This window comes from Dipodomys spectabilis, unplaced genomic scaffold (assembly GCF_019054845.1).
Source record: "Dipodomys spectabilis isolate Male_0828 unplaced genomic scaffold, ASM1905484v1 ptg000002l, whole genome shotgun sequence".
Classification (NCBI taxonomy): Eukaryota; Metazoa; Chordata; class Mammalia; order Rodentia; family Heteromyidae; genus Dipodomys; species Dipodomys spectabilis.
In genome coordinates, this window is record NW_024870679.1 from 20,796,500 (window position 1) to 20,814,536 (window position 18,037).

At 38.5% G+C, this 18,037-nt stretch overlaps 1 protein-coding gene and 1 pseudogene across 1 annotated transcript in view; one reads left to right on the forward strand and one right to left on the reverse strand.

Annotated features, from left to right (window-relative positions):
* Syde2 (synapse defective Rho GTPase homolog 2) overlaps positions 1 to 3,870 on the forward strand; it is a 32,636-nt gene extending 28,766 nt beyond the window's left edge. Inside the window, exon 7 of the mRNA XM_042681719.1 lies at positions 1,778 to 3,870. Coding sequence (XP_042537653.1) covers positions 1,778 to 2,265 — 488 coding nt within the window. The 3' untranslated portion in view covers positions 2,266 to 3,870. The remainder of the gene's footprint in view (positions 1 to 1,777) is intronic.
* A 1,651-nt stretch (positions 3,871 to 5,521) lies between these two features.
* On the reverse strand, positions 5,522 to 11,777 carry LOC122112460 (annotated as a pseudogene).
* Between the last annotated feature and the right edge of the window lie 6,260 nt (positions 11,778 to 18,037).

Consider the following 18,037-nt stretch of genomic DNA (forward strand, 5'->3'; position numbering starts at 1 on the left):
AGCTCCACTTCCAGCTTTTTTTGGTGCTTAAATAGTAATAAGAATCTCATGAACTTTGCTGCCTGGTGCTGGCTTTAAACCATGATCCTTAGATCTCAGCCTCCTAAGTGGAGCATTACAGATGTGAGCCTTTGGTACCTGGCAGCAACAGGATTTTATCTTCTGGTACTCTACCACTTGAGCCACAGCCCCACTTTTGACCTTTTGGTGGGAATTGGAGGTAAAAGTCTCACTGACTTTCCTTCTTGGTGCTGACTTCAAACCATGATCCTCAGATCTTAACCTTGCTGAGTAGCTTGGATTATAGGTGTGAGCTACTAATACCAGCTTCTAGTTTGTTTTTGAGAAAAGGCTTCACATTAACTTTACCCAGGCTGGCCGCAGACCTGATCCTCCTTTGGTCCCTTCCTGGGTAGCTGGAACTTCAGTGTGTGAAATATCTCTATGCAATAACTAAAACATGAAAATTAAGTTGAAAACATAAAATATATTGATGAATATAATGAATGTTGTTATTCACTGAATATCACTTTGATTATCTTCTTTTGTGAGAAAAACAGCATTCATTTTGTATTATAAAGTTTGCATGTTGTTACTGACTTTTTTATCTTAGTGAAGGAAGTATAAAAGGAGAGACATTAACAAAATAAACAATAGAGAAAGGAATTATGGATAATCTTTAATACCTCTGTCTCAGCATTTTAAACGAAGCCTATTTTATATACAGAAGGACCTTAGACAATATTTTTTTCGGAGTAAGCAGTAAAGCCTTGATCTGCTATGAATTTCTTTGGTAATTTTCTACATGATCTACCATAAGACATGGTATGTTTTATCTGAGAAGAATATAGCTGTCAGGCACTGGTGGCTCATACCTGTAATCCTAGCTACTTAGGAAGCTGAGATTTGAGGATTATGGTTCAAAGCCTGCCAGGGCAAGAAAGTCCATGTGACTCTAATTAACCACAGGAAAACCAGAAGTGGTACTCTGGCTCAAAGTGGTAGAGTGCTAGCCTTGAGTGCAAAAGCTCAGAAACAGCACCCAGGCCCTGAGTTCAAGCCCAATGACTGACCAAAAAAAGAATGTATGTAATATAAGGAATGTTACTGGGATTGGTAAATATCTAACCAGAATGGGAAAATAAAATGTCTGTACTATTTTCAGGCAAAAAATGAAGACTTAGTAGCTAATGCTGTATAATCAATCTCAGGTAACAACAAATGGTCAACTAGTATTTACGCATTTTATCAAAGTGAAATTTGGGCTGCTTAGTAAATTATGACACTGCTGCTAATTGCAAAAGCCCACTGAGATCAGAACTTTTAGAGTAATCCTTTTAGTTGTATTTGCTTCATTTAGATGTTTGCAGACAAATGAAACTTTTTGTTTTCTTTTGTTTGTATACAAACATGCCTTGCCTGCTTTTTGCTGTAGCCTTTAATTTAGGAGAAGCTACTAGCTTAGCTACTATTGAATTATAGCTAGGTAATAATTAACTTGCACAGAAAGTTAATCAACATTGAAATTTCTTTTTATTTGGGGATGTTATGATGCAGCATGAATTAGCACCACTGAACGTTCTTCTAGCTTCTATTCCTAATCTTAATTATGTCTGATGATAGAAAAAATAATTATGGAATGCTGACCTTTGATAGTGTGCATGTTCTTTTTAAATGCATGTTTGTAGTTGATTATTAAATGGCTTATCTTGAACTCTGTTTTCTTAAAGACCAGTTAGATCACTATCACTAAAGCCAATTTATTATTCATTTCTAGTGCAACGTTTAACTGTCCAAGAATCAACAGACAATTTTTTCACAGAGCACTTGTCCTCTCTGACTTATCTGAGGCGGAAGAAAGAACGACCTTACATGTTAAATTTTCATACTACTGATTCTCCAGGAATACTTAGACCAAAGCAGACCAAATTAGATAGTCCACTTAGCAATCGGTATGCAGGAGATTGGAGCAGCTGTGGAGAAAACTACTTTGTAACTACAAAAGAAAATTTAAATGATGATGTACCTTCAGAAGATACAGAAGATGGAGAAGATTATAACAAAATGGAGGCAGCAGAAATGATAATTGAACAGCCAGTTCCCATGTCCAAAGAGTGCACATTTCAGACGTATTTGACAGTGCAGACCATTGATTCTACAGTCAATCAAAAAGTTAATCTCAAAGATCTACAAGAAAGCATTGATACTTTGATTGGTAACCTGGAGCGGGAGCTCAACAAAAACAAGCTTAATATGACTGTTTGAGACTGAGTTTTCTTTGGTTTTTAATAATGTCAAAGTTTCAAATTAGTCATTTTCTTTCTCATACCTCTTAAAGTTGTTTTTTTCTTGAAGCCTTCATTTACTGTCTAATAAGTTCATATGATTCAATTTAAAATATTATTCATTAATATAATTTTGACTAATTTTGTTACCAGACTTCTAAGAGTGAAGGTAACTTGGACATTTGGGGAAGTTTTAAGGAACCTTGCCAGTTTTATGGTGGTGACTTTCACATGCACTTAGAAGGTTCAGGTAAGTAGGTCACTGGCTCCTCCAGGTTTTATACTCTATGAGTGCTCCTGTGTAGCTGGGGAAAGCTGTCCCTTTCAGAGGAACATTGAGCTGCTCAGATTGATTTGCAGTAGCAATCTTGTACACTACAACATTATTTGGTCATATTTCATTTGCAACGCAAATGCTGCTATAAGAGAACCTTTTTTATAAATAAAAAGTAAAATTATACAAATCTTAATCTATTCTGTATTAACATTCAGTAATTATTTAAACTTAAAAGTTAAATATTTTTATAATCCTGAAAATCTGTATATATTTATAAGTGCACATATGTATATGTATTAGAGTTGTGGGGAGGGTGATTGGATACAGAATCACACACATTTTCTAAGGTATATATGTCACCAGGCCAAAATGATTAGCTTGCAGATATCTTTTTCAGGGAAAGAACATTTGGGTTAAAGGAGAAGTTAAACAAAAACACTTGAATAGAAACACTGTAGAAATATCTGAGTAGAAATAATAGATTTTTCTTTTTGATTCATAGTCATGATATCCCCTGGGAAAATTTGCCAGTTAAATTGAAATCTTCTAACTCCATAAGGGATCAAGTGCCTTTTTCTGCACTAATGACTTGGATGTTTAAAATTTGGTCTATGCATCTTTTGTGTTTTGTGATGTATTTATTTGTAGTAGCACACTTAGTATATTGACCTTATAATGACTCCTACTTATTTTGAAAGACAGTATCTTGCCAGCATACTACATTGTTGATTTTTAAATATTAACTTATTTTGGCTAAGTATATCTATAATCTAGCTATTATAGCAATCATAGCGGTGTTTGAAAATGTAAATTTAGAAAGTTTTAAAAAATTAAATTGAATGTATTTTTTAAAAGTTTTATACCTGCAGAATGTATACTTTAAAAATTATATGAAAATTGATGTACCAACTTTTAGGTATGGCAGCCATTAAAAACTGGCTTAATACTTTTCTAATAAAATATTTCTATGCAATTATACATTGGTATACAGAACATTTAGTTATTTAATTTGAGAGCCCTCATAAAAAGGTAAGTGTTTTTATGTGAAACTTTTTTTAAGGCATTGTGTAATAATTTAGAATATCAAAAGAATGTGACAGGTGGTGTCTGTCACGGGTAAACAATGAGAACAAAAGTACTTTTAGGTGTTTTATAAGGAGGCTGTCTATTGTCTTCCTGTGGCTTTGTATGTCTTGCATACTGTATGTATTGAATGAACTGTTCCAGAAATGTAAAAATTGTATTAAAAATGATAACTTTTAGTGTCATGCTATTATAATGATTTTAGTTAGAGATCACTTATTTTAATATTCTTAATGTATTACCCATAAATATATGTAATAACATTTATCCCAAATTGAATTTTCTAGCATCCGAATTAAGGACCGTACGTATTTTATTTTGGATGAAAATTGTTTTAAAGTTCATCTGTGCTACCTTAAGCAGAGAATTCTATAATCCTATGTTGTCTAACGTACTGAATCATACCTACAAACTTTTTTGAGAGTGTTGAGGATGGAACTCGGGGCCTGGTCTTGTGCATGCTAGACAAATGCTCTACCACTAAGCTACATTTCCAGCCACTACACTTTTTATTGACTCATCTGCTTCCAGAAGTGCAGAATAAATTCAAATGCCTTTACTTTTAGTGGCCTGCTACTTCAAACCAATAATTAGAAGTGGTACTAGACAATTTAAAAGTATTCACAAGTAAGCCTAGGAGACTTGCTGCCTCTGCTTATCCACGTTACATCTTTAAAGGAAATATTCTAAGCAACAAAGAATGGATTCTATTTTTTCTCAAAGCTGTAATTTTCCAAATCATATAATATGCTATTTGCTTTGAAATTGGGTCCTAGCTTTTGCAGATTTTTATTTTGATTTTTCTTGTAATATGTAATTGCCTTAATATTTGACAGAAGATAATTTCTTACTATGGCTATTAAAAATCATACTTTTGAAATGTCACATTTATTTAGGGTACTTCGAGTTCTCATCCAAGGATTCTTAACATATATTCTTTGTTTTTCTTTGACAATAAAATATCTTCTTTATTATAACTCATCATTTTATATGTTTCTTTCTTTTTTTTTTTTTTGGTCAGTCGTGGGGCCCAAACTCTGGACTTGGGTGCTGTCCCTCAGCTCTTCAGCTCAAGGCTAGTGCTCTACCACTTGAGCCATAGAGTCACTTCCGGCTTTTTCTGTGTATGTGGTGCTGAGGAATTGAACCCAGGGCCTCATGCATGCAAGGCAAGCACTCTTTCACTGAGCCACTTTCCCAGCCCCTTTATATGTTTCTTAATCAGTTTTATCAAATTAGACAAAGAGTTTTAGCACTCATCTTGGGATGATAAGCCTGTCTTGTTTATGGATTTATTGTGTACAGTTTTGACTAAGGATAGTCCAAAGTAAATTAATAAATCAATTTTTCAAAAAGAAAAACATTTACATTCCTGCATCCACATCATGCAATTCCGTAGATACTAAGGTCTATTGTATATTTTTTTAAATAAAAAATTGTTATTGGAAGCATTCAAAATGTCAACGATTTTTGCAATTACAGTGTATTCTGATTTTTGCAATTACAGTGTATTCTGTTAACAGGACAATTATTTCATATAAGCTGTATCAGATGATGAAAAAACTACCATCCCCATATATAACTAATTTGTGCTGTGCACCAACCAGAACCTGCTTTACTTTCCATGCCAATTTATAATCCCCATACTGTACCAGGCAAGATTTATGGTTATTTGAAAATACTACCAGGACAGGGCTATCTAAAGACACATTCGGTAGTGTGTTAATTATACAAAAAAAAAACAAAAAACACTGTACAGCTTAAAAACAAATCCTACACAGCGTTACTTTTCAATTTTTTTTTCTCTAGAAGGAGTGAGTTATGTACAGAGGAGTTAAACGCTCTATAGACAAGGAAAAAAGCTGCTAGAACCAATTTATTCATCCTCCTCCTCTTCATCCTCATCCTCTTCTTCCTTGTCCTTTTCATCTTCCTCCTCTTCCTTCTTGCTCTTTTCAGCCTTCACAACTCCCTTTGTGGCCGTATCAGGTTTTCTTTTAGCTTGATAGGCAGCAATATCCTTTTCCTATTTTTCCTTCAGCTGAGCAGCCCTCTTTTCATAAGGCTTCTTGACTTCTTCAGCATCGTTGTTCCACATCTCTCCCAGTTGTTGTTGTTTGCAACATCACCAATAGACAGGCCAGGATGTTCCCTTTTGATTTTAGGGTGATATTTAGGTGCTTCTTGGATGCATTAGAATCCTTGAACTTTCTTGTTTCATCTTTAGGAGGGATGTAGGTTTTCATTTTTCATAATAAGCCTTGTCTGCCTTGGCCATGTCTTCAAATTTCCCTTCCTCTTTAGCATATATAGTCTTCCACATCTCTGCACTTCTTAGAAAACTCTGAGAAATTTACGGAAGCATCTGGGTGCAGCTTCTTGTGCTCTTCCTGGCAAGTTTGCATAAAGAATGCATATGACGACATTTTGCCTCTTGGCTTCTTAGGATTCCTTTGCCCATGTTTAGTTTTTCCTCTGGGAGGCACAGAGTCGCTCAGTGCCTGTCCGGCTCTCACTTGTCCCTGAGCTGTCTCTATGGATCTGAATGTACTCTATGGTATTTTTTTTAATATATCTATGTTCTAAATTTTTTGATCCTATTCTTTAATTTTGATAGTTGTCTCTTTGCTGAGGTTTATTTGCAAATGCTCCCCATTTACACTTTCTTCCTCAAAATAGTACATGTAGATAAACTTCAAGACCTTGGCAGGTCTGACCAGTTCTTCATTTTTTTCTTTAGTTGTATTGGGCCTGCAGTCCTATGTTAAAATCCATTATCCTTTAAAATTTGAAGACATTTCACTATTAGATAATAATGTTTATAGAAAGGTTTTCATTCAAATCAGAGAAGCAGTAAGAGGTGTGCAAACTAGTTGGATCCTGAAGTTGGAGTCAAAAGATTCCCAGTGGATTGAAAGGAGTTAGGCCTGATTAGTGCAAGGGAGTGACCATCAAATGAGACTGAAACGACTTCATGTTTTTAAAATGAATTCCTTGTATTTACTGCTGTTATTAACACAGCAGTTATCAATATGCTTTATGGTATTCTGTTCACTAGTAGTAGAAGTGCTCTGTAACAGGTGATGATATTTGTAGCATCACTGCTAAAGTCAGAAAGCAGAAAGACTTCATTACATTATCTGTCAAAGTAATACTACATACCAGATTACAACTCTGGGAAATTTCAGATGGCATGACTGAATTATGAACTCTAAAGAAACAATACAATGGTTCCAAAAAAGAATTTAATCTTGAGACCATAGGGTGACTTTGAAGGTTTAGAACTTTAGAACTTAAAATCCTTTTTAGGTACTTTGAAGTGATAGAGTTGTATTATGTTTCAGAATGCTTACCTGGTTACTCGGGTGTAAGGAGAAATGCTCCTTTATCCTTTTTCCTGTCCAATTTTGATTCCATTAAGGTTCATATTTGTGGAAAAATGAAGTAGTACAGTCAAGAGTTCTTGACCACATTCTGACAGTGAAACACTGGCTAACTTGGGCCGAAAATGATATCAGAGAGAAGACTATTTTAGGGTGCTTGCTTTTACATCTTGATCAGGGGGTGATTTCACATGCGATTATGTATCATGCTACATAGTTAAGATCTGTGACTTTTAAAAATAATGCCTCAGGGTTTTTGTTGTTGTTGTTTGTTTGTTTGTGTGTGTGTGTGTGTATTTTATATATTTTGAAAGTTGGCAAGCTGAAGAAGTAGACTTGGAAAACAGGTTAGGTGATCAGAATGGTAGCCAAAGTGACCTACAAAGACAGACCACATTATTTTTTAGGGTGTTTTTCTGTCCTCTGTTTTCTAGCAACCCTGGGATCTCCCATCTCAGGATCTTTGCCCTTAACCACCTGTTTGGAAAGCTCTTTATCCACATCTTACTGAAAGTATTGTTTTGTTTTTGTTTTTGTTTTGGTCCTTCACTTTTCTGCTTAAACATGACTTCTAAGAGGCTGCCATTAAAAAGCCAATTAGGAGCTTGCCCTGAGAATTGGAGAAAGGAGATGATTACTTTGTTGTTGTTTCTTATGTCAAGAACTAAATAGCTATAATACTATTTGACTAAGCTGCAGCCATAATTTTGGTAAATGTTTACATTTAAACTAGAATTAAGAACCTTAAAAACCATCTCCATACCCATTGTCACTATTTGTCAGCTTGCCTTGGCATATTTTCGCTGAGGTGTTTATATGATGTTACCTTGATTTTTGTTTATTACTTGAGTTTACGTATTTAGAATGTAAGCTCCAGGAGCTTTGTATATTTGGTTTGTTATATCTAGGTAACTATAACATAAAAGATATTCAATTAATTGCTTAAAAAAGTGACTGTTTTCCTTGGAAAATAGGAAGACTGAAGGCAATAAGATACAATATTTATGTAGTTTGCAAATAATCTTCCCTAAATAATAAATTATTTGTGGTTAAGAAAGTAATCTTTTAATTTTTTTGGGGGGGGGGTCCGGTCATGGGGCTTGAACTCTGGGTCTGGGCGCTGTACCTCAGCTCTTCAGCTCAAGGCTACCACTTGAGCCACAGCGCCACTTCCAGCCTTTTTTTTCTTTGCTTATGTAGTGCTGAGGAATTGAACCCAGGGCCTCATGCATGCAAGGCAAGTGCTCTACCACTGAGCCACCTTCCCAGCCTGAAAGTAATCTTTTTTTTTTTTGTTGGTCATGGGGCTTGAACTCTGGGCTTGGGCGCTGCCCTTGTGCTCTTCAGCTCAAGGCAAGTGCTGTACTGCTTGAGCCATAGCACCACTTCTGGTTTTTCTATCGGTTTATTGGAGATAAGAGTCTCATGAACTTTCCTGCCCGGGCTGGCTTTGAACCACGATCCTCAGATCTCAGCCTCCTGAGTAGCTAGGATTATAGGCATGAGCCACTGGCGCTCAGCTGAAAGTAATCTTAATGGTTTATCTTTCTTTTGGCACTAGAGTGGTCTTGTGGAAATTATTAACTTAAAGAGTTGGTGAGTTGGTAAGTTTGAGGTCAATTTTTTAGTAATTTTTTACTTTAGAAGTAATTATACAAATGATAATCAGGATGAGAAGTTATACTTTGCCATAAAAATGGAAGGTCTCAAGAAAGATTTTACTAAGATGCATTCTTTCTTTTTTTTATTATTGTGAAAATACTGTACAAAGGGGTTACAATTACATGGGCAAGATAATGAGTACATTTCTTATCAAGCATTGTTGCCTCCTCCTTTGTTTCCCCTTCAAATCCCTTCTCATCTCACCCCCCCCCTCCCACCAACTCCCCCATCCCCATGCTGGAGGGGATGTGGACAGAAGGGAACCTTAGTGCGTTGTTGGTGGGAGTGTAAACTTGTTCAACCACTTTGCAAAGTAGTATGGAGGTTCCTCAAAAGACTCCACATAGAGCTCCCCTATGACCCAGCAATTCCACTTTTGGGCATTTACCCAAATGATCACAAGACCACACTAAAGCTACCAACACAACTATGTTTATTGCAGCATTATTTACCGTAGCTAAGATATGGAACCAACCCAGATGCCCCTCAGTAGATGATGAATGTATCAAGAAAATGTAGTATATATACACAATGGAATTCTGTGCCTCCATCAGAAAGAATGACATTGCCCCATTTGTTAAGATGCATTATTTATTTCTTTACAGAAATTGTGAACAAAATATACCCTCTTAATTTAAACTTGATTCATTTCATTATCCATTTTTTCTAGGACTAGAACACTATTTTTCATTTTATTGAAAGAAATTAATTTCAAACACCTGAAAATGAACCCTAAAGTTTTCTTTGTTAGTTTCAGACAAGTGACATTGGGATAGGCACTGCATTTAAGTGTCTGCATTTTATCTCATTAAGTATTTGTTTTAAGCAAATGAGAAAAGAATGCTGAGATTGCTCCTGGGTTGGATTAAATTCATCCTTATTTGTTTGGTAAGGCTACTTGACATACTTTTAAGAAATTTGTGTTCATCTTCAAAGGTTTTGTTTTGTTTTCCTTGGCTGGGAAGGTGGCTCAGTGGTAGAGCGCTTGCCTTGCATGCCTGAGGCCCTGGGTTTGATTCCTCAGCACCACATAAGCAAAAGGAAAAAAGCCAGAAGTGGCACTGTGGCTCAAGTGGTAGAGCGCTAGCCTTGAGCTGAAGAGCTGAGGGACAGTGCCCAGGCCCAGAGTTCAGGCCCCATGACTGAACCCCCCCTCCAAAAAAAAAATGTGTGTGTGTGTGTTGTACCTATGAGGTTTCTGTAGGAGCATAATGTGGTAGATGGGAACATGTACTTGTGACACACAGCTTTCTTTGGCTTAGGTTCTGCTCTATCATTTAAAAGCACTACAGGGGGATGGGGGTTTAGCCCAGCGGAAGGGCGCCCGCCCGGCACACGCAAGGCCCTGGGTTCGGTCCTCAGCCCTGGGATAAATAAATAAATAAATAAATAAAAGCACTGCAGCCGGGTGCTGGAGGCTCATGCCTGTCATCCTAGCTACTCAGGAGGCTTAGATTGGAGGATCACGGTTCAAAGCCAATCAAGGCAGGAAAGTTTGTGAGACTCTTTTTATTTTTTTTTTTGGGTCCGGTGGTGGGGCCTGAACTCTGGATGTGGGCGCTATCCCTCAGCTCTTCAGCTCAAGGCTAGCGCTCTACCAGTTGAGCCACAGCGCCACTCCCGGCTTTTTCCTTTTTTTGCTTATGTGGTGCTGAGGAATTGAACCCAGGGTCATGCATGCAAGGCAAGCGCTCTACCACTGAGCCACCTTCCCAGCCCAAGAGACTCTTATCTCTGATAAACCACCAGAAAACCAGAAGTGGTGCTGTGGCTCAAGTGGTAGAGAACTCACCTTGAGCTGAAGAGCTGAGGGACAGCGCCCAAGCCCAGAGTTCAAGACCCATGACCGACAAAAAAAAAAAAAAAAGCATTGCAACTTGGGCATGTAACTTAATTTTTTTCTGTGCCTGAGTTTTCTTAAAGTAAGCTAGGGTTAATCACAGTACTTCAAAGAATTGTTAAGTTGGTTAATATATTTGAGATAGTGCCCAGTAAGTGCATATGAAATGTTAACTAATGCCATCTACTAATATCCAGCATGGAGCCCAGCATGGTGGTTCCAGCCTTTTATCCTAGCTTCTAGGGAGCTGAAGATCAGAGAATTTTTTTTTTTTAATCTGAGGCCAGCACTTTCTTCATTTTGGTTTCTCAGAAGAAACATAATTCACATGTTGATGGCTTCGCTACATATACAGAGAAATAAGAGTAGACATGAGTGAGCACACAATTTTATACAATTGAGGTCACAGCACACATACAGAAAAAGTGCATGATTTCTTTCCTGAATACATTATGGACTTGTCAGAATATACATTGCTTACCACAGTTCAAGAGTAGTTCCCTTTCAGAATGAACATAATATATTTTTCCCTTTCCTGTTAATGACCACACATTATGATTTTGTTCTGGATAATATTTCCTCTCTAGTACCAGAAGTCAGCCTTTCCCTCATACTCTACTCATTCCTTCCTTTGACACTCTGAAGACCAATGTGTCCTTTAAATCTGAGAATGACATGAGTGAAATAAAAGTTTCTCCTAGTATTATGTTTAACTTACTGTGCAAGCAGCTTTTACTTTCTTGAGCATAGATAGGTCAAGGAATACATTTACAAGTATGAAGTATGAACTTCAACACATAGATTCAATTTCCTCCCACTCTGTGTGCCTCCCCCCCCCCCCCCCCCCCAGCTTTCTAAGTCACTCTTCTTATTTCTTTAGAGGAAGACTTCTGACCTTTTACTTCTGGTTTAGCCTTTCTTTCAGATAGAGGATGTAGCAAATTAATACTTAAATTCTCTGTTGGAATTTCCCGCCAACTTTATAATCTCTTTATGAGTTTGAGTTAGGCCTAGTGATGGTTCTAAAGCTATCAAAACCCTAATCCCTGTTGCCTATGACTATTACTTTATTTGCCAAATAAAAATATTTAATAGATTTAATTAGGGACTTAGTGATGGAGAACTTTTCCTTATTTATCTGAACAGGCCTTACTTATAATTACAAGTGTCCATGTAAAAAGAGGCAGAGGAGGCTTGACGATGGAAGGCAAATATGGCATGGAGTTGGCAACAGAAGTCAGAGCCATGTTGCTTGAGCCAAGGAGCAGCAGCTGCCACTGCCCAGAATGGACTCTTTACTGGGGTAAAAAATTTAAAATGGCCTTTTGTGATATAAATAGGGACTTGGTTATCCCCTAAACTTACCCCCATGCTAGCTGTACCCTACTCCTAGGTCTTTGCTTGGCCATGGTTCTAGGTCTTTGCAGTGTGGCTCTCCCTCCCAGGGGACTCTATTCCAGCCCAATGGTTCTTGGAGGTGAGGGGATTAAATTTTGTCCCAATGATATCTGAAGGCTTTGCTGTAATAACTGAAGAAGTGCTTCTAGCCTGCAGCAAAGAGGCCACGGCAAAGAATTAGGCAGCTTCAAAGATCAAAAGTACAGAGGTTAAGGAACCATGGTTAGTCTTTATATCCAGCCCTGCTTCATCAGTCTGACTCCAGTCTCTAGCCTGAAGATTCCCTAAGAAAGCAGGTTAATAGCCACTTTGTAATTGCTTGTTCTCTCTGTCTCCCCCTTCAGACCAGTGATTCTTGACATGGGCTCTGCTATTTATTTCTAGGTCCCATTCTCACATGCACCAAAATCAAGGATTCTGCTCCAAGTGAAGCTTCTTTGAGGGTTGTTAATGGCCTAAATAAAGGAAACTAGGTGTTTTCAAGTTTAAGACACTGTTTTGCAAATGCTTTTTCATTTTCAGTCCTTGCCAGGAGACCTATACTTTAAAAAGAGTTTTGATATCACAAGATCAAATGTTTTTCTATTATCATTTAATTTTTGTTTGCATTATCTTAGCTGTCTCTAATGGTTTATTAGTAGTACAGAGTTTTAAACTCAGGACCTTATACCTGGTAGGCTGGTCTTCACCTCTTGAGCAACTCCCCCGCCTTGCCACTCCCCTCATTTTCTGCTTACTGTATGCTGTAGCTTTGACTACAGCATATGCAAGCATACCAGTCTTGTTTGTTGAGACAGTGTCATTAACTTGATGTGCAGGGTGGCTTTAGTCCCCAATCCCTCCCCTCTTTTTTATTTTTTTGATTTTGGTCTTGGAGCTTGAATACAGGGCCTGGGCACATTGAGCTTTTGTGCTCAAGGCTAGAGCTCTATCTAGCACTTTGAGCCACTTCCAGTTTTCTGGGGGTTAATTGGAAATAAGAGTCTCATGGACTTTCCTGCCCTGGCTGGCTTGGAACTATGATCCTCAGATCTCAGCCTCCTGAATAGCTAGGATTACAGGCATGAACCTTTAACACCCATCTACAGTCCCTGTTTTTTAACTAAGAGTTCTTCATATGTATTCCAATGAGGTAGGATTTTGTTTACTCTAGCTGAGATCATTAGGGTGGGATCAGCTATGATGTAACAAATAATAGATGGCTTAATATGATAAAGAGTACTTTCTACTTATGAAAAGTCTGATACAAGCTGAGAAACTTTTGTTTCTCTGTATTCTGTGGAGCACACAGTAGGGACATTAAAGTTTGAGGATTTCATGAAGTGTGGAGTGGCTTATGTCATTTCTACACTATCTAGGTGGCTAGAATCCATGACGAGGTTCTAGTGTAATTGCTGAAGAGGGCAAGAAAATGCAGAACCACAAAGGAATGGTTAATTTCTGCCACCTCTTTTTAAAAATGTTTTTTATTGTAAAAATAGGGTTACAGTGACATGCGTAAAGTAATGAGTACATCTCCTATCGAGTATTGTTACCTCCTCCTTTATCGCCTACCATCCCTTCCCTCCCTACCTCCCCAATTCCTCCCTCTCCCCTCAAGTTGTAAAGTTCATTTTCAACATAGTTTCTTGTACATCTCATTGTTACAATGAGTCAACCTGTATCCTTATTTCAGTATTTTGTTATTTCCCTTCCCCTCCCCAAATTAGAAAAATGTATATACAAGATGCAGGGCACTGACATCAAATTCAGTGCCACCTCACTTTTTACCCAATAAAACCAGGATTCTCATAATGAATGACCCTATGCAGAGATGAGGCTACTCACCAGTTTTTCCCCATTAAGTCTGGGTGTGGCTTTGCTTTTCCCTAGTCTATGCTAAGATGACTTCTTGGAGAAACACAAAATTTCAGTAGTTTCAGAAAATCAAATACAATCAAGTGACAGTTACATAGTTCCTTGTGGACAGCAAAATGTCTTCATACCTTTTAAATGAATGATTCTTTTTGTTGTTTAAATAAGATAATGTTTTCAGTTTATTCCCCTTTCTCTAAATTTCAGGCACTAGAATCTGAAATCCTTAGTAATCATTAGACTACTAACAGATGTTATGTATTTATTTGCCCAGTGGGATAAAAGATGGGAACATTTTGATAAATTCTCTATCAGGAATTTCACTATTGCATACTACAGCTAGATGTCAGTGGCTCATGCCTATAATTCTAACTACTCAAGAGGCTGACATCTGAGGATTTCAGCTCAAAGCCAGCCCAAGCAGACAAATCCATGCAATTGTTATTTCCAATTAACCACCAAAAAGCTGAAGCAGTAGAGTGCTAGAGCCTTGAGTAAAAATATAGCTCAGGGATAATGCCCAAGTCCTGAGTTCAAGCCCCAAAGGATTTTGTTGTTGTTGTTCACACACAATATATATAAAAGTCAACTTACTTTGATGATCTAAGTCCACTCAGAGTCCATAGTAGTTCAGTGTTTATTGTTATTATCCATGAATATATATTCTATGATTTGCTAGACTCACTGTGTATATTTTTCAAGTTGTGTTTGTCAACAACAACGACAAAAAAATCCTTTGAAAGCATTTTTTTTAAGAAACATCTTTTCCTCAAAACCTTCCATGATTGGTTGGTGTGTGGAATTTTTTTTTTCAGTTTCTTTATTACAAAGGTGATGTACAGAGGAGTTACAGTTAGGAATGGTACTTTGATGGTGTGCAATTGTTTTACACAAGCCTGTGACCCTCAAACAACTCATCAGCCAAGCAAGGAGTGAGTTCATCAGACAGGCTTTAATCTGCCTTTCACTGAGAGATTTAATTTCCTGGTGGGGACCTAGCTGTTACATAGTGTCTGGCCTGCCAATGGCAGCCTAGCAACGAGGCAGATCTGCTTGCCCTGGGCAGTGCTCTGGGGTACAAGGGCACTGGGAGATGTTAATTATTTATAGTGTTGGGGAAGAGCCCATGGGCCCCAGTCCTAGGGAGTGAATTGCTTCCCTGCTCAAGTGCCCACAGAGGATGTGTTTATCTGATGACTTGAAAATATGCTGGTTTAATTATGCATTTCTTGGTGAGTCAAAAGCAATTTGTAGAGCTGGATGAGTGATCATTAAATTTATCCAAATAGGCAAACATTACTAGAACTTTTTGAGTTCTGCAAACAAGAGAGCACCAATTCAAATTTTAAATACTACATCCGACATTTGTAGATTAAAACAAAGCCTTAATACTAAGCCAGGTAGGGGCTGGGAAGGAGGCTCAGTTGGTAGAGTCCTTGCCTTGCATGCATGAGGCCCTGGGTTCGATTCCTCAGCACCACATAAGCAGAAAAAGCTGGAAGTGGTGCTGTGGCTCAAGTGGTAGAGCACTAGCCTTGAGCTGAAGAGCTGAGGGACAGTGCCCAGGCCCAGGGTTCAGGCACCGTGACTGGCAAAAAAAAAAATACTAAGCCAGGTATGCAAAGTCTTTTTGTTAATGGCTAAAAAAAAAGTTAAAAATCACTGATGACTACCATAGGACAGAGGAAATGCTGTGGATTCTCTGGTTGAGTGTATATGTATCTGAAAAAGAAATGGAGGCAGCATTTAATAAGTGCCAACTTTGCCAGGTATTCACACTGTATTGGTATGAGTTTGGATAGATGTAATTGGCCCCATTTTCCAGACCAAGTAACAGAGAGGACAGTGCAGCTTGCCCAAAGTGATGAACTTTGAACTTTGGACTCAGGTCTACTAGGATCTATAATAGCTCCTTTACTTTTCACTAGTCTGGTTGTAGGCCAGACTAAAGAACTGACAGTAACAGCTGGAATTGACTCACCGTACAGCTGGAAAGGAATGGGCAGTAGGGAGAAGGGGCAGAGCTTTGGGGATCAGGAGGCGGCATACTAGCTAATTCCATTTTTCTTCTTGTTCGGTGCCTATATTTTAGTAGTAGTGGTTCACTTTCTAGCTTAGTAAACTCCTTGTACATCCAGTCTTGCTTGGTAATTGCTTCTTATTAGACTTGAACCCAGAGCATCAAGCCAGCACCATTCTCCTATGATAAGCAGCTCTAGCACTTGGGTGCTTGGTAGTCATCAGCTTGCTTTTGAGCATAGCCAACTACTTTTATCCCAGGTAGTCCTGGACTACCTAAAGGCACTTTGACAAGTCTGAAATACCTAATAAGCAAGTGAGGCTAGATCTCAACATAACAGGCTCTGGGGACGCCAGCAGTGGCTGGCCACAGGCTGGTGAGATGATGAGATCTGGTAAGATTAAGGTTATAAGGACGCAAGGAAAAATGTATTATCCCTTGACAATTAGTACATCAGAAACAGGACAGGCCCTGTGTTTAATTTCTACAGCAAGGATGTTATAATCATTTTGTATTTGTAAATTAGGTAAGATAATAATACGTATTTACTGCTTGCTCTATGGCAGTCACTATACTAAGCTCTTTTCTTAGTAACACCAAGCCAGACACTTAGCCAGTACCCATTGTTGTTAACAAAATCTTGCTATGGTTGAGGCGACAATGTGTTCAGCTGCAGGTAGTGTTCATGGTTCACAGTCACAACACACCTGTTCTCTTGTACTCCCCACCGCTGCACGAAAGGGTATGGGACTGGATAATGGAACACACTTCTAGAAAACTAGGAGGAATCCCTCACTCCCTTCAGCTCTTCACCCCAGTGTCACCTTCCCTGACCACCCCTAACACATAGCAGGTACAAAATATATTTCTGTGAGAAGACATACAATGGGAAAGCCCTACAGAATGTGCAGCACAGCAAGCACCAGTGCCCTTGACTGGGAGGCTGGCTGGCATGTTTGGTGAATAGGAAGCCAGCATGAATGGGCCAGCATGACAGGGAGAATGGATAACAAGACCAGGTGACGAGGGGGCCTGGGTACATGAGGATTTGCAGGGCACAGCAAAGCCTTAGGCTCAGACTGAGTGATCCTGGAAGGACTCTATGCAGAAGAATAGCAGCCTCTGATTCTGGTTAAAACAACTAGGTGGGAGGCCAGGCATCAAGTGGCTCACATCCTAGCTACTCAGGAGGCTAAGGTCTGAGGATTGTGGTTCAAAAGAGCCTGGACTGGAAAGTCTGTGAGACTTTTACCTCTCCAATCACCAAAAACTTGGAAAGTAGAACTGTGGATCAATTGATAGTGTGCTATTCTTGAGCACAAAAGCTCAGGGACAGTTCCTAGGCCCTGAGTTCAGGCCCCAGCATTGGCATCAAATAACCAAAAAACCCAAACAAACTACTAGATGGATGCTGTTGAGAGACATTGAAGAGAGAAACATAAAAGCACAGAGAACAGGAGGTGACTGCAGAACTCCAAGCTATTGATGGTGGTGCCTTGGTCCACAGCCTAGACTGGCAATGAGGGAGGAGAAAGGTGATCAGGTTCTGAATGCCTTACATGGTATAGCCGGGAGGATTTTCTGACAAATGATATTGATTGTGAGATAAAGAATGAGTGAAGGATGGATTTAAGATCTTTGCCTCTAGCAGATGGGAGCAGGATGGCTGGTAGGAGTGTGAAGGAATACATGCTGGGGATCAAGGCAGATATTCCATGTTGGACATGTTGGAAATGCCTGTTAAACATTCAAGTGAAAGGTCTGGTCAAATGGACACACACACACACACACACACACATCTATATTTTGAAATTATGGGAGAAGTCCAGGTTCGAGATATAGGTAGAACTTAAAGCCATAAGATATGAGTGTAGAAAATAGTAACAAAGAAAAAGATTCAATTACAGGGATAACAACAATAATATATCTGGGTATCAAATCTTATATGTAGGTGTTCATTTATCCCTTATATAAATACTGCATGGTCAGGTATAGTGATGTCTGCCTATAATCCCATACCACAAGCAGAAGTATGGGGATCAAGAGTTCAAGGCAAGCCCAGACAACATTAGCAATACCATGTCTCAAAACAAAAACAAAACCAACAACACAAGTGTTTCCATCCTGCTTCGATGCAGAAGAATCTGAAGTTGTTCTCTGGCCTACTGTACAGGTGTCTGACTGCAAGCATTTATTTCTTCCACAAACCTAATTTGCCTTCATCCCTTTTGTCTT